This window comes from Vipera berus (assembly GCF_964194415.1).
Source record: "Vipera berus genome assembly, chromosome: 2".
NCBI lineage: Eukaryota > Metazoa > Chordata > Lepidosauria > Squamata > Viperidae > Vipera > Vipera berus.
In genome coordinates this window covers 164,849,825-164,863,301 of record NC_138203.1, presented here as the reverse complement: position 1 = coordinate 164,863,301, position 13,477 = coordinate 164,849,825, and the positions used below count along the sequence as shown (strand labels likewise).

General features: G+C 37.6%; 1 protein-coding gene across 1 annotated transcript in view; it reads right to left on the bottom strand.

Annotated features, from left to right (window-relative positions):
• The window catches only part of DNAH17 (dynein axonemal heavy chain 17), a gene marked incomplete at its 5' end in the record, with an annotated part of 119,670 nt that extends 107,782 nt beyond the window's left edge, over nt 1–11,888 (bottom strand). Inside the window, 7 exons of the mRNA XM_081319927.1 lie at nt 373–528; nt 3,391–3,516; nt 4,542–4,627; nt 4,934–5,033; nt 5,131–5,323; nt 8,040–8,233; nt 11,544–11,888. Of these exons, the coding sequence (XP_081176053.1) occupies nt 373–528; nt 3,391–3,516; nt 4,542–4,627; nt 4,934–5,033; nt 5,131–5,323; nt 8,040–8,233; nt 11,544–11,888 (1,200 nt within the window). The remainder of the gene's footprint in view (nt 1–372; nt 529–3,390; nt 3,517–4,541; nt 4,628–4,933; nt 5,034–5,130; nt 5,324–8,039; nt 8,234–11,543) is intronic.
• Between the last annotated feature and the right edge of the window lie 1,589 nt (nt 11,889–13,477).

The following is a 13,477-nucleotide window of genomic DNA, read 5'->3' as shown; positions in this document are numbered from 1 at the left end:
TTATTACAAAGTCAGCTTAATTGTCCCCAACAATCTGGGTCCTCATTTTACCTACCTCGGAAGGATGGAAGGCTGAGTCAACCTTGAGCCTGGTGGGATGCGAACCTGCACTAATTGCAGGCAGCTGGTGTTACTTAAGGAGGCATTAGCCCACTGCTCCACCAAGGCTCCACCAAGTCATGTGATTTTTCACTTTGTGAGCACATCACTTAGCAATGGACTTCCCAGTGCCAATTACAGTCATTAACTAAGGACTTCCTATGCATGTAATACTTTGCAAACCTCCCTCTTCTTTCCCATGCTCTGAGAAGGTTACAATAACATTCCCTCTAAGATTCATCAGGGTCTTCTGTTGCTGCTGTTGTGGCTAACCTTAAAAAAAAAAGGCATCATATCTGTGGAAGAAAGGTCATAGGTCTTGTAGAGTTTCTCAATCACAGCAATGGCCACCTTGATTCCTGCCAAAACCTCCTCAATTTCGCCTTGCAAGCCTTTCAGCACTTCCTCAGGACTCAAAAAGTTACGTGTCTAAACAGGAAGAGAGGCAAAGATGAACAGGGCTTATAAAACCAGACACTGTAACTGAAATGTCATTAACCGCTTGGCAATCAATTTTGTCGTGCTTGAAGGTTGTTTCAGTATAATTACCAAATGAAAGTCTGCTTTGTTTAGGCGGGCAGTTTTCAGCATGGAACTGCATTATTTAGTATAGTAGAAATGTCTCAGATTGGCGTATGGAATTGCAATGGCAAAGAGTAGAGAGCAGAGTTTGTGAGAGAAGATCCACAGTTGTTAATTTGGCAGGGTAAATATTCCCCATCCCAGACCTACCTAGTCTATTCCCTGCTCTGGGTGAAATGTTCAGACCTAATCTGGAATGCTTCTCTCACAGTGTTTCTCCACTGGCAAATTACTGGGGTTGATTTGCACAATCCCTCAATCTCTAAAGTCCTTATTTAGTATCTGGGAAAATTGTTTTCAAATCTCATATAAACTGGAGCCTACACCCTGATGCACAAGGAGCTGTGACAGCCTAATTAATCATATGCAAGATTGTCCTCCATCAGGGGGTTGGACTAGATGACCTCCAAGGTCCCTTCCAACTTTATTATTATTATTATTATTAATAATAATAATAATAAAATAATAAAATAATAATAATAATAATAATAATAATAATAATAATAATAATAATAATAATAATAATAATAATAATAATAATAATAATAATAATACTGCAGATCAAGGATGCTTGCTCCTTCATTTTTTCCTTTAACTGGTCAAATAAAAAATGCTGAACAACATTAATTTAGCAACCCTGAATTAACTGAAATAATTTCTTTAAAAAATCTATTGAATCATAAGGCTAAATCATAAGAAGAAAAAAACATGATGGCATTTTTGGATACTTCAAATCTGAATGGTTTTTAGTCTTCAGTGATGAACATGGTGCATGAGATACCCTCTTTGTCTTGAATGTCCAATGCAAGGGAGATGCAACAATGCAAGTGGGTGAGAGTGATGATATCCCCTTAATTCTGCACCTAATCTATCAACACAAGAGAGGCCCGTAATGTGCTACATTTATATTTGAGATTTTCTTGGAAGCCTTAAAAAACTTAAGAGGAATGGACAACAAACTAGGTAAATTTAATTTGAATTTCTTTGCATTATAAAATTCCTTTTCAATCTATTCCAGCAGGCTGTCAAGAAAGATTATAAAAGTAATTTGTCAGTGGTAGTACATTCTACTAATATTATATTCCATAAGTTGCAGCTATTTAGACTGTTATTGTAGGAGTTGTAAAGAAATCAGTGTATATTATCGTTTCTGATGATAGTGCCACAGTGCTTTTGTTTGAAAGTTTTTGAAGTAATTGGGAAAACTGCTCAGAACTTTTTTTATAGTACTATAATCCTGAATTTGGTTTACTATCTATACTTCCTAACACACATAAACTAACTCATCACAAGAAATTGATTCTACCTACCTATTTTCACATGTGGTGGACTTGTAGAAACATAAAAGCTTTTTGGATCAAAATTTGGTGGAACATTCAAAAGATTTTTAAGAGAAAGATAAAGTTTTCTCCGCAATTATTTTTATTGGGTATTGTTGTAGATTGTGATGTTAAGGAAACTAATTTGATGTTGAATATGATAACAGCAGCACGGTTACTGGTGGGACAATATTGGAAGAAGGATAGTTTGCCCACTATAGAAGAATGGGTGTTTAAAGTTTCGAATCTTGCAGAAATGTCTAAGATTTCTGCTTATTTGAAAGATCATTCACAGGAAAGATATATTTCAGTTTGGAGGAGATGGATAAATTATATTCAGAACAAATATGGGACTAAAAAGTTCCATTTAGCTTATGAGTAGATTTTAGTGGGATATTGTTATTGGTACTTTGTTTGTAGTTATGTTAAAGGGGAGTTAAAGCACATTATGAATTTGGTTAATTGTATATTATGCATAATTTTTATTTAGAATATGATTATTGTAACTATAATCCTGTATTTAGCTCTGGGAAGTGGGGGGGTTTGGGGTGGGAGGGATTTGGGGATATATTGTAAAATTCTGTTTTTGTAAAACTCTTTAATAAAAAAAAAGAAATTGATTCACTTATTGTCAGCTAGATTTATAATTCAAAGTATTGGGAAACTAAAATGCATCTTTTACTGAATCCTATTTTAAAGCTGTAGGAAATTGCGTAGGCTGAAAAAAATAATAGAATAATAACAATCTTTGAAAAATTCTAAACAAATTTAGTCAGATTTGTTGCCACATTGCTTAACTCTATTAATAAATCTTTTCAGAATAAATTATGTACACATCATGATTTTAGACTGAAATTTTGTTCTATATTTTTGTTCTTCATTTCTTTTGAAAAATAATATAATGTATGTATATTTAAAGAATAATAAGAGATAAGGATAGTTTGCCCACTATAGAAGAATGGGTGTTTAAAGTTTCGAATCTTGCAGAAATGTCTAAGATTTCTGCTTATTTGAAAGATCATTCACAGGAAAGATATATTTCAGTTTGGAGGAGATGGATAAATTATATTCATTTTTTCCCATCATTTCTATGGATTAGATAGATGATAGATAGATAGATAGATAGATAGATAGATAGATAGATAGATAGATAGATAGATAGATAGATAGATAGATTACCTTTATTGTCGTTTGTTACTGTGGGCACAATGGCACACATTAAAAATGAAATTTAGTTGCTTGCTCTCAAAGTGTACACATACATAACACACATTTAAACATACTATATACAACATATGTATAGACCTACACCTTTACAGTAGTTGCAAACATTGGAGTGATAAGGAAAAACCCCTCTCAATTAAGAATGTTTATTTTCACAGTGAAATACCATTTCAATGAAGAGATTACAAATCTCCTGCAAAATGACAATGACCCGGGATGGAATGTTGTAATATTCAGAATTAGCCCAGATCAAGCATATTGTGTACATGATGGAATTGATGTGTGAAGATACCTGTATGAAAAGAGCAGAATGGGAGTTTCAGCAAGGTGAAATAAACATTTTAATATTATTGTATATTTCTATGATATGCTAATCAAGATTATCTTTACTAATCTGAAAATCCTATTCACACTTCTGAATGTGTGAACAATGTCCTCAGGCTAGAGAAAAATCCTTAGCCAACTATAAATAAAAGAATGCACAGCTTATCCTTAACTTTGCATGTGCCCAAAGCATTCTCATTCCCAGAACCTCAGGAAAGAATTCTAAAGAAATAGAAGCAGTTAGCAGCAAACATAATGTATTAGTTTACCCTCTTTTTTGTTTTAATCATCATATGGGGGATTGTGTTTGCATGCTATGTCAGGGCAAGGAGTCTAGATTATGTTGGCTGGGGAATTCTGGGAGTTGAGGTCCACATATCTTAATGTTACTGAGGTTGGGAAACTCTCCTCTAGACAGTATAGCACTCTATGGGCAAAAGTTTTCAGTAACATAGATTGTCCCTAAATGGCTTTTATACTCTCTGTTTTATGCTTAATGGAGAGGATTTAGAATGTGTTGTGCTGCATGAGAAGATTCCCCCAGTTTAAGAGAGTCCAGGATAACAGACTCATAAGAAGACAAGAATGAGCTTTTACCATACCGTATTCTTTGTGTTGGAAGTGGTAATAACTGATTCCCAATCATTCTGGAATCAGCCATTCCCTCCCCTCCAGCCTCTATGATTGGATTTATGCTGACTTTCAAGCTTTAATTTAATCCTAAATAGTTAGTCAGGATCTTTACTTGTTCTTTGTGTAATAATTCCAGGGAATTCTCTAATGGTATTATCGCATACAGCACCTGACCCAGCCTAGAGTTCTTCAGATGTGTTGGACTTCACAGCCCATAGTAACTAGCTAGAGGAGCAGAGGGCAGGCCATTTCTATTTGTGAAAAGGTCGATATGTCTTTTAAAAGTGATATAGTGGCCTGTAAGCTTCCTGCATCAAGAAACATGGTAACTCTCAAAACATTATTTCTCTTTTGACATACCTGTTGATAATCAGCTTGTTCCACTTCCTCAAGTGTAACTTTTAGAGGTTGCAAATACAGGTTAATATCATCAGCTTCTTTCAAACCTGAATAAAAGGAATGCTTGAGAGTAAGTGAATTAAGAAAGAAAAAGGACTGATTAAATTTTTTGTAGAACTTTTTCATAATAATGTTCAGGTTGGTTGGACTTGGAACCTGCAAATGCAGGAATCTGAAGGAAGGGGAAGGGAATGGGAAAGCAGTAGGCCCTGGAACTCCTCTGTTTAAAAAATATGGCTATAAAATATAGTGTATTGTATTAAGTTGGTTGCTCCTCCTTTGATTTCTAGAATTACATGAAACAGCCACTTACATAGGTTATGCACCTGGACTCTCTAGGAAATAGAGTTTACCTGCCGATACATCCTTGAAGACATTCTTAAGTGCTGGCCAATAGCAGCTTTTTGCTCGCTCTAAAATGTCAGCAATCTTTTTGACCTGAGGTGCATAAAGCTGATGGAGAAAAGCAAAAATCAGATCAGAAAACATGTCGGTCTTCAGTATTACAGGCTGATAGCCTTGCAAATCTGAAAGAAGCTCTTTGGCCTACCTGCTCATTTATGCACTGCAGGTTGACCTGCCTACTGTACCAGAAATCAAATTCTACTCTGGGTAACGGGTTTAAGCCATCCAGAAGAGGCTGGGAAGAATCCTTGCTCAAGATATCTCGTATCTGATGAGACCAGTCAATGATTATTGTTTCAATGGAGTGTAGCAGAGAACTGTCCACAGTAGCAGGTAGGCTGAAAACAAATAGTACAGAGAAGATTTAAAAGTAAAGAGGAAATAATCTTAGCTTTTGATTCAGTAATTATACATATATATATATATATATATATATATATATATATATATATATATATATATATATATATATATATATATATATATATATATATATATATATATATATATATATATATATATATATATATATATATATATATATATATATATATATATATATATATATATATATATATATATATACAGTATATATATATATATATATATATATAAGTAAATTATTCAAATTGCTAATAAAGAATTAGGGAGGCTGATATGGCCATTTTGAACTTATTTTGTTCTCATCAGTCAGTCATACACTTTATCTGGGATTCGAACCTGGGCTAATTATATATTAGGCAGTTGTTTTAAGCCCTAGGCCACAGGCTCTTTCTCTTTTTATTATAGCATGGGTCCGGATTATTTACAGGAGCACCTTCTGCTGGCGTCAACTTCCCATCGTCCTGTGCGCTCCCACAGAGAGGGCCTCCTCAGGGTGCCGTCAGCCAGGGAATGCCGACTGGCGGCCCCCAGGGGGAGAGCATTCTCTGTGGGCGCGCCTGCCCTCTGGAACCAGCTCCCTGTTGAGCTCAGGATGGCTCCCGACCTTCACTCCTTTCGCCGCAACCTGAAAACTTGGTTATTTGAGCTTGCTGGCCTGGACTGAGGGATTGGGATTTTAAAATTTTAAATTTTAAATTGTTAGAATGTGTTTTCTTGTTAGGGCTATTTAATTTAATTTATTTTTAACTTTGCATATTGTATATTGTATATTGTGTTTTAATTGCCCTGTACACTGCCCTGAGTCCTTCGGGAGAAGGGCGGTATATAAATCTAATAATAAAAAAAATTAGCTAGGAAGCAAGGGAGATATATGTGTTAAATATTTGTCAAGTCTTTTGAATACCTTGCTAGTTAAATCTTCTTTCCTGTTTCAGCCTAACCCAAGGCTATCCGCAGGCTATAGTTGCAACTTACGACAGTTCATTATTTGTGTAAATTATTCAAATTGCTAATAAAGAATTAGGGAGGCTGATATGGCCATTTCGAACTTATTTTGTTCTCATCAGTCAGTCATACCCTTTATCTGAGATTCGAACCTGGGCTAATTATATATTAGGCAGTTGTTTTAACCCCTAGGCCACAGGCTCTTTCTCTCTTTATTAGCTAGGAAGCAAGGGAGATATATGTGTTAAATATTTGTCAAGTCTTTTGAATAATTTACACAAATAATGAACTGTCGTAAGTTGTGACTATAGCCTGCGGATAGCCTTGGGTTAGGCTGAAACAGGAAAGAAGATTTAACTAGCAAGGTATTCAAAAGACTTGACAAATATTTCACACACACACACACACAGACACTCACACTCACACACACACACAGACACACATATATATATATATCCTATAAGACTTCATACTGTGGGAACTGGGACTCCTCTGTCCAGCATGTTTTCTGTTGCACATACTAAAGAACCACGTAAAAAAAGCTAAAACATTGTCTAATGAAGATCCAGATTATGGGATTGGACTCAATTTTGTAAATTGGATTCTACACACAGTATAAGCACAGTCAGACAGAAAGACATGTTGCATAAACTTAATGCAAACTTTGGAATCTTTTGACAGTAGCTGGGCAAGAGTTTAATAAAAAGTGAGGGATAAATGGACAATATTTGATTTCCTGAGTAACTGAAGGGAACAAGGTGCTATGGGCAGTAAAATAAGGGCTAACTGAATGTACCCACATGATCATCTACATTTAGGTGATTATAATAATTGCCATCTAATAGTATATGTAGCTATTTATTTGTACAGGTAACGTTCAATTTAAAACAGTTCATTTACTGATGATTCAAATTTACAACGGCATTGAAAAATTTAATTTAATTTAATTTAATTATTTAATTTAATTTAATTTAATTTAATTTAATTTAATAATTTAATTTAATTTAATTTAATTTAATTTAATTTAATTTAATTATTTAATTTAATTTAATTTAATTAATTTAATTTAATTAATTAATTAATTAATTTAATTATGGGACTTATATGCCGCCCTATCTCCTGAAGGACTCAGGGCGGCTAACAACAATAAAAACAACAATAAAAACAATGAATACAAATATTAAAAGAAATTAAATTTTACAAAGCCCCACTAAAACCTGTAAAAATTAAACCATGATTAAAACCCCAACATCAGTCCAGGTCAGCCAGTTGGAAAAGGTATGTCTTTAGGTCGCGACGAAAGGACCGGAGATCTGGGGCCATCCGAAATTCTCGGGGGAGTTGATTCCAAAGGGCAGGCGTCTAATGTGTCTAATGACTGTTTTTCACAGTTACGACCTTTGCAGCATCCCCGTGGTCACATCATCAAAATTCAGATCTTGGCAACTGGTTCATATGTATGACCATTGCTGTGTCCCAAGGTCATGACAAGCAAAGTCAATGGGGAAGCCAGATTCACTTAAACCGGGTTACTAACATATCAACTGCAATGATTCACTTATCAATTGTAGCAAGAAAGGTTGTAAAATGGGGCAAAACTCAACATATGTCTCATTTAACAATAGAGCTTTTGGGCTTAATTGTGGTCGTACATCGAGGACTACTGTAATTGAAAGAGTCCTGCCTATCCTCTCACACTCCCCACAAAGGTTGAAAGGCATCCACCTGTCAAAGACTTCTGAGACACTATCCAGAGCATCCATGTTCTCTGGTAAAGGGAGCAGTGTTTTTCCTTTTATCTTTCCTCCCATCACAAACATCTCATTTTTCAGCCTGTGAGCTTGCCGAATCACGTCTTCAGCTACTACGCGAGGCCACCCGCTTAGGTTTACCCTTTTCATGAACAGGGAGTAGGCAACCTGTAGGAGAAGGATTATTTTGTTATAACATATACTACTGTCGCAAAACACTTTTGAAATTCAGATTATTTTGGATTTGAAAAAAAAGCCATTTTGAGCACAAAATATTTCTTTCAGGTAGGAAATAGTTTCACATTAATCAGTTTTGATTGTTTAGAAAGCCTTGACTTTGGAACAGTTCTGTTTCAAATTTTAAAAAAAAATTCTATTGGAGCTCAAAAATCTCCTGGAATTACCATGATAGCCAGTTTTGTAAACAACACAGCTATTTTGGAGTAAAGTGAAACAGTTTTGAGCTTGAAACAGTGTTTTGAATGTGAAATTATTACTTTATACCCTCTTATCAAGTACCTTTTTTCAATCTTAACAGATCATGGCACCTAATCAAACTAAAACTCTTCTGGAAAAATCCATTCTGTTTTAAAACATCCATGCCTGGAATTTCATTGCAGAACAACAGCATTCGTGCAATGTCACTATTCTTGTAGCTGCTATATCAGAGCTATGTCAGTGATGTACTAGTAATATGCACAATGCTGGATTAACAATAATGCTGCATAAGCACCAATCCTTTCTCTTTCAGTGTATTACTTTCTAAGAAAAGATAAGTGCACTATTTTAGGCAAGACAAGGAAATTTTATTTTTAGGCCCAGTTAAACTGTTGAAGCAGCCTATAAATCTATGAAAAAGGTCAGTTTCAAAGTTTGAACTAGGGGAAATGTTTACCAATATTAAAATATCTCTATAGAAACAAACTCCTACTCCTTTTGCCTCTGATGGCCTTAGTAGGTTTTGATATTTTCTTTCTTTGTAATGAAATCATGTGTTCCATCTCTGCATAGGTGTGTTTTTGTGCATTTTCTCCTGTGGGACTAATCAGACTGTGTGCTCATATGGCACTTGTACAGTATGTATCTGTGAAGGTCTAAACCAGGACAGGTGGATATCCCAAAGATGCTTTTTCACGAGGCAACTGGACTTTCTTGTTTTTCTTTGAAGACGTTTTGCTTCTCATCCAAGAAGCTTCTTCAGCTCTGATTGGATGGTGGGGAATGGAAAGATTTATACTCCTTGCAGATAGCTGTTCATTTGCATTCTTTTAGAGAGTCATTGAGGACACCTGGAATTTTATCTGTGTTGTCAGGGTCACCTGAATAGTGCAAATGGGTGTGGAGCCTTCTTGGAACTGTTGAAAAGACTGTGTTGTAGACTGGAGATAGATGATGTCATATCCCTCCCCCTCTGTTGAGAGCAGGCTGTTCAGTTTTGACACAGATGGCCTCTTTGACCCCTCTTTCAAAAAAAGAGGCCATCTATGTCAAAACTGAACAGCCCTCTCTCAACAGAGGGTGGGGGAATACGACATCATCTATCTGCAGTTTGCAACACAGTCCTTTCAACAGTTCCAAGAAGGCTCCACACCCATTTGCACTACTCAGGTGACCCCAGAAGACACAGATAAGCCTCCGGGTGGCCTCAACGACTCTGTAAAAGAATGCAAATGACCAGCTGTCTGCAAGGAATATAAATCCTTCCATTCCCCACCATCCAGTCAGAGCTGAAGAAGCTTCTTGCATGAGAAGCGAAAAGTCTCCAAAGAAAAACAAAACAAAAAAATCCAGTTGCCTCGTGAAAAAGCATCTTTGGGATAACTATAACCTGAATGACTGTGAATCTCCAGAGACAGGCAGATGTGTGTTACCTGTGTCTGAGAATGTATTTGTATTTCTGGTCTCTCTCGTATTGTGGGAGTAGGGCTTTGTATATGTACTAGAGTGGTAATTTGTGTAATATAAAAGTGGTGATGGAAGAAATGCTTTAGTAGCACTGTTTTACCAATGCTTCTTAGTGTCATTTCCTTTTTACTGGCCTTCAGGCATGGATTATCTCAGCCTGTTCCTCTTCCTGTCTTTCTATGCTTCTGTTGAGGGAAATTTTTATTTTATTTATTTTTATTACATTTATATCCCGCCCTTCTCCGAAGACTCAGGGCGGCTTACAAGCTTAGCAGTAGCCTTCATTCTATGTATATGCCTGCTTATTAGGGCTTTCACACACACCCCAGCAGCATTATTACAAAGTCAGCTTAATTGCCCCCAACAATCTGGGTCCTCATTTTACCTACCTCGGAAGGATGGAAGGCTGAGTCAACCTTGAGCCTGGTGGGATGCGAACCTGCACTAATTGCAGACAGCTGGTGTTACTTAAGGAGGCATTAGCCCACTGCTCCACCAAGGCTCTTTATGAGCAGGGCATGGCCACACACCAAGGTCTCTGTTTCAGTTCTGCACTTTATCCCCATTTAAAAGGATGCACAGATAGCAGGGCAGTCTTGTCCTGAGTCTCCAGAGAGCTGCTGTTAATTTCAATAGATAAATCATTTCAATCCTGAACTACCAATATTCTCCTTTATTGATAGATAAATCAACCAATATTTTGACCAGCATGAGGCAACTTCTCATGTTGCCCATCATATGTAAACAGCACAAGATCGGTTACAGGGAGAAGCTTAAGTTCACTAGCTACCATGGCATTTTTGCTACTTCTCCGGATATTTCATAGAGTTTCTTTCATAATTTTACCTATTAGATCCATATATAAAAAGAATATCTATGATTAATGTAAACATCATAGGGTTTTCTGGGACTACTCCTACATAGACACACAGAGGACTCAGCCATTTCTTTAAACAGCAGGCATCACTGTGCAATTTCACACAGTGTCACAGATATTGGAAGGAAATATTAAGGTTTTTTTTTCAAAAATAAGAATAAAGAAAAGAGGCCAGAAATTGCTAGGTGTAATTTGTTATATTTCAATCCTAGCTCTTTCTTCAAAGAGAACCAAATAAAATTTGATTCTGAGAGTGACGAAAAAGTGACTCATGACAGGTCTTTGCATTTACAACCATTGCAGTGTACTTGGCAACCACTATGCATCCTGGGGGTCACGTTGCAACCTTCCCGGAGAGCTTCCAACAAGCAAATCTCTCACAACCATTATAGGAATAAATTAGGACTGGGAATGGAAGAGGGATTGGGATTGGAAAAATGAATTTTCCCTTTCCAGGACTGTAGCTATTGCATTATATTGGCTTTATACAATAGTGAAAAACAATAGCTTCAACCATAATATTGTAGCATCTTTGCTTCCATTTTCATGAAATACTGAGGACCCCGGATTAATCAATATGTTTGTGAGCTATCCATCTTGTTGAAGCCAGTCCTGCTGTCAAAGCACCAGCCTCTCTGTATATTTGCTGAAAATGGAAGCACTCTAGTGAACCACAAACCAAAACTGGAAGCCCACCTCTTCCACAATAGCCATCATCTGCTCTACTGGGGAAGGACTGATGTCTCCAACAATGAGTGCCTCCAGGAAGTTATCTTTGGTAATGTTTTCATGCTTCTTTTTCACAAAATAAATTCCTTTATTTTTCAGTGTTGATGGGAAGCCAAGGCAGGGGATTATTTGTCCAGTAGGATTGAGGGTGATCACTAGTGTTGTCACATCCGGCTTCTCATAGAACTCATTGAGCATGGTATGAGTCTCTTCACTGGTTGCAAACTTGGACCATTTGTCAGGCTTAACATGAAGAGACAGAGTGCAATAATTCTCTATGAAATCCAGTCGTTTATCAGCCACTGTTGCCATGTTGATTCCTCATTAGCTAACCACAGAATGAACAGAGCTGAGCAGATAATGAACTGGAAAATCTCTTCTCCCAATGTTATTTCCTGTCCTGAGAAGAAAGCATCTGTTAGGGGCTGGATGAAGAACAACAGGTTAAAACTGGCAAGATCAAATGGCTCTGGGTTTGGGGTTCTTTGGCCCATGGAGAATTGCCACTTTTGGTCTTGGATGGGGCAGCACTGCTGCAAACAGACCCAGTGTGTAATCTGGAGGTCTTCATGGACTCACAACTCCTGCTCATCTGCGGGTTGTGTGCCAGTTATACCTTTCCTGGGCCAACAATTCCTACTCATGGTCACTCATGCCCTAGTCACCTCCTGTCTTGACTTGCAATGCACTCTACCTGGGGCTGCCCTTGAAAAGCAACTGGAAGCTCCAGTTGGTTCAAAATGCAACAGCCTGCATGGTTTGGTGCAGACCTCAGTGTGCATATGTGTCACCTCTCCTGTGGGAATTACATTGGTTGCCGATTTGCTTCCAGGTGCAAGTCAAGGTGCTGGTTGTCACTTTAAAGGTTATCTGAGGGACTGTCTCTTGCCAGTCACATCTACTTGTCCCACTAGATCGGGGAGGCAAGAAATGTTGCAGGTCTCCTAAAGAGGTACATCTGGCAGAACCCAGAAGAAGGGCCTCCTCCAAAGTGGCTCCCTCCCTTGGAATATCATCCCTTCAGAAATTAGATTGGCCCCACTTTAACACTCTCGTAAGGCCCTGAAGACTTGGTTTTGCCAGTGGGCCTGGGGAACCCAGAGTGGAATGGAGTCCATCAAATGGCTTTTTTTGACCGTGTGTTGTCTCTGTGGGTGGGTGGGTGGGGGTTATTGTTTTTTACATATATATTCTACACTGTGTTTTCACTGTTTGTAAGCTACCTAGAATCACTGTGAGTGAGTAGGCGGCTTTATAAATTAAATAAATAAATGCTGAACAATAGGCGGTGGTTGAATTCCCATCATCCCTACCTACCTAGCATGGCCAAAAGATAAGAAGATTAAGCATTGCCACGTTTGGAGGGCTACACATTGCCAGGGATTCCCTTGCTTTAGGGCACAGGTGTCAAACTTGCTGCATCAAGTGATGTGTCGCGATGTATCGTGACTTTTTTCGCATTGCCAGAGCTGGGGTGGGCACGGCCTCCACATGATGCAAACAGCCCATGGGCCAGCAGTTTGACACCCCTGCTTTAGGGGAATCAAGATACTCACAAAAGGCTCTTCACTCCCACAGGCAAACAGAGCTAAAGGTTTTACAATGTTTTTCTTACCTAATAGGCCTGGAGGCATTCAGTTGAAAACCTCCAACTGCCAAGGAATATTGCTTCCAAAGAGAAGTCTTGTGACATCATTTATCAACGGTCACACCTGCTAGAACCTTCTTCCACCTACATTCCCTCACTGGCCCAGAAGGTGGTGAAATGGAAAGTTCCCCTTTTCCTAGAATAATCTCTTCGCCTGTTATGATTTGATCAAAACACAGTGGGCTTTAAGGTGATGTAATACTTTTGCCTTTAGAATTCATTTTGTGGGCATCAACAGCTGTCCTGCAGGTGT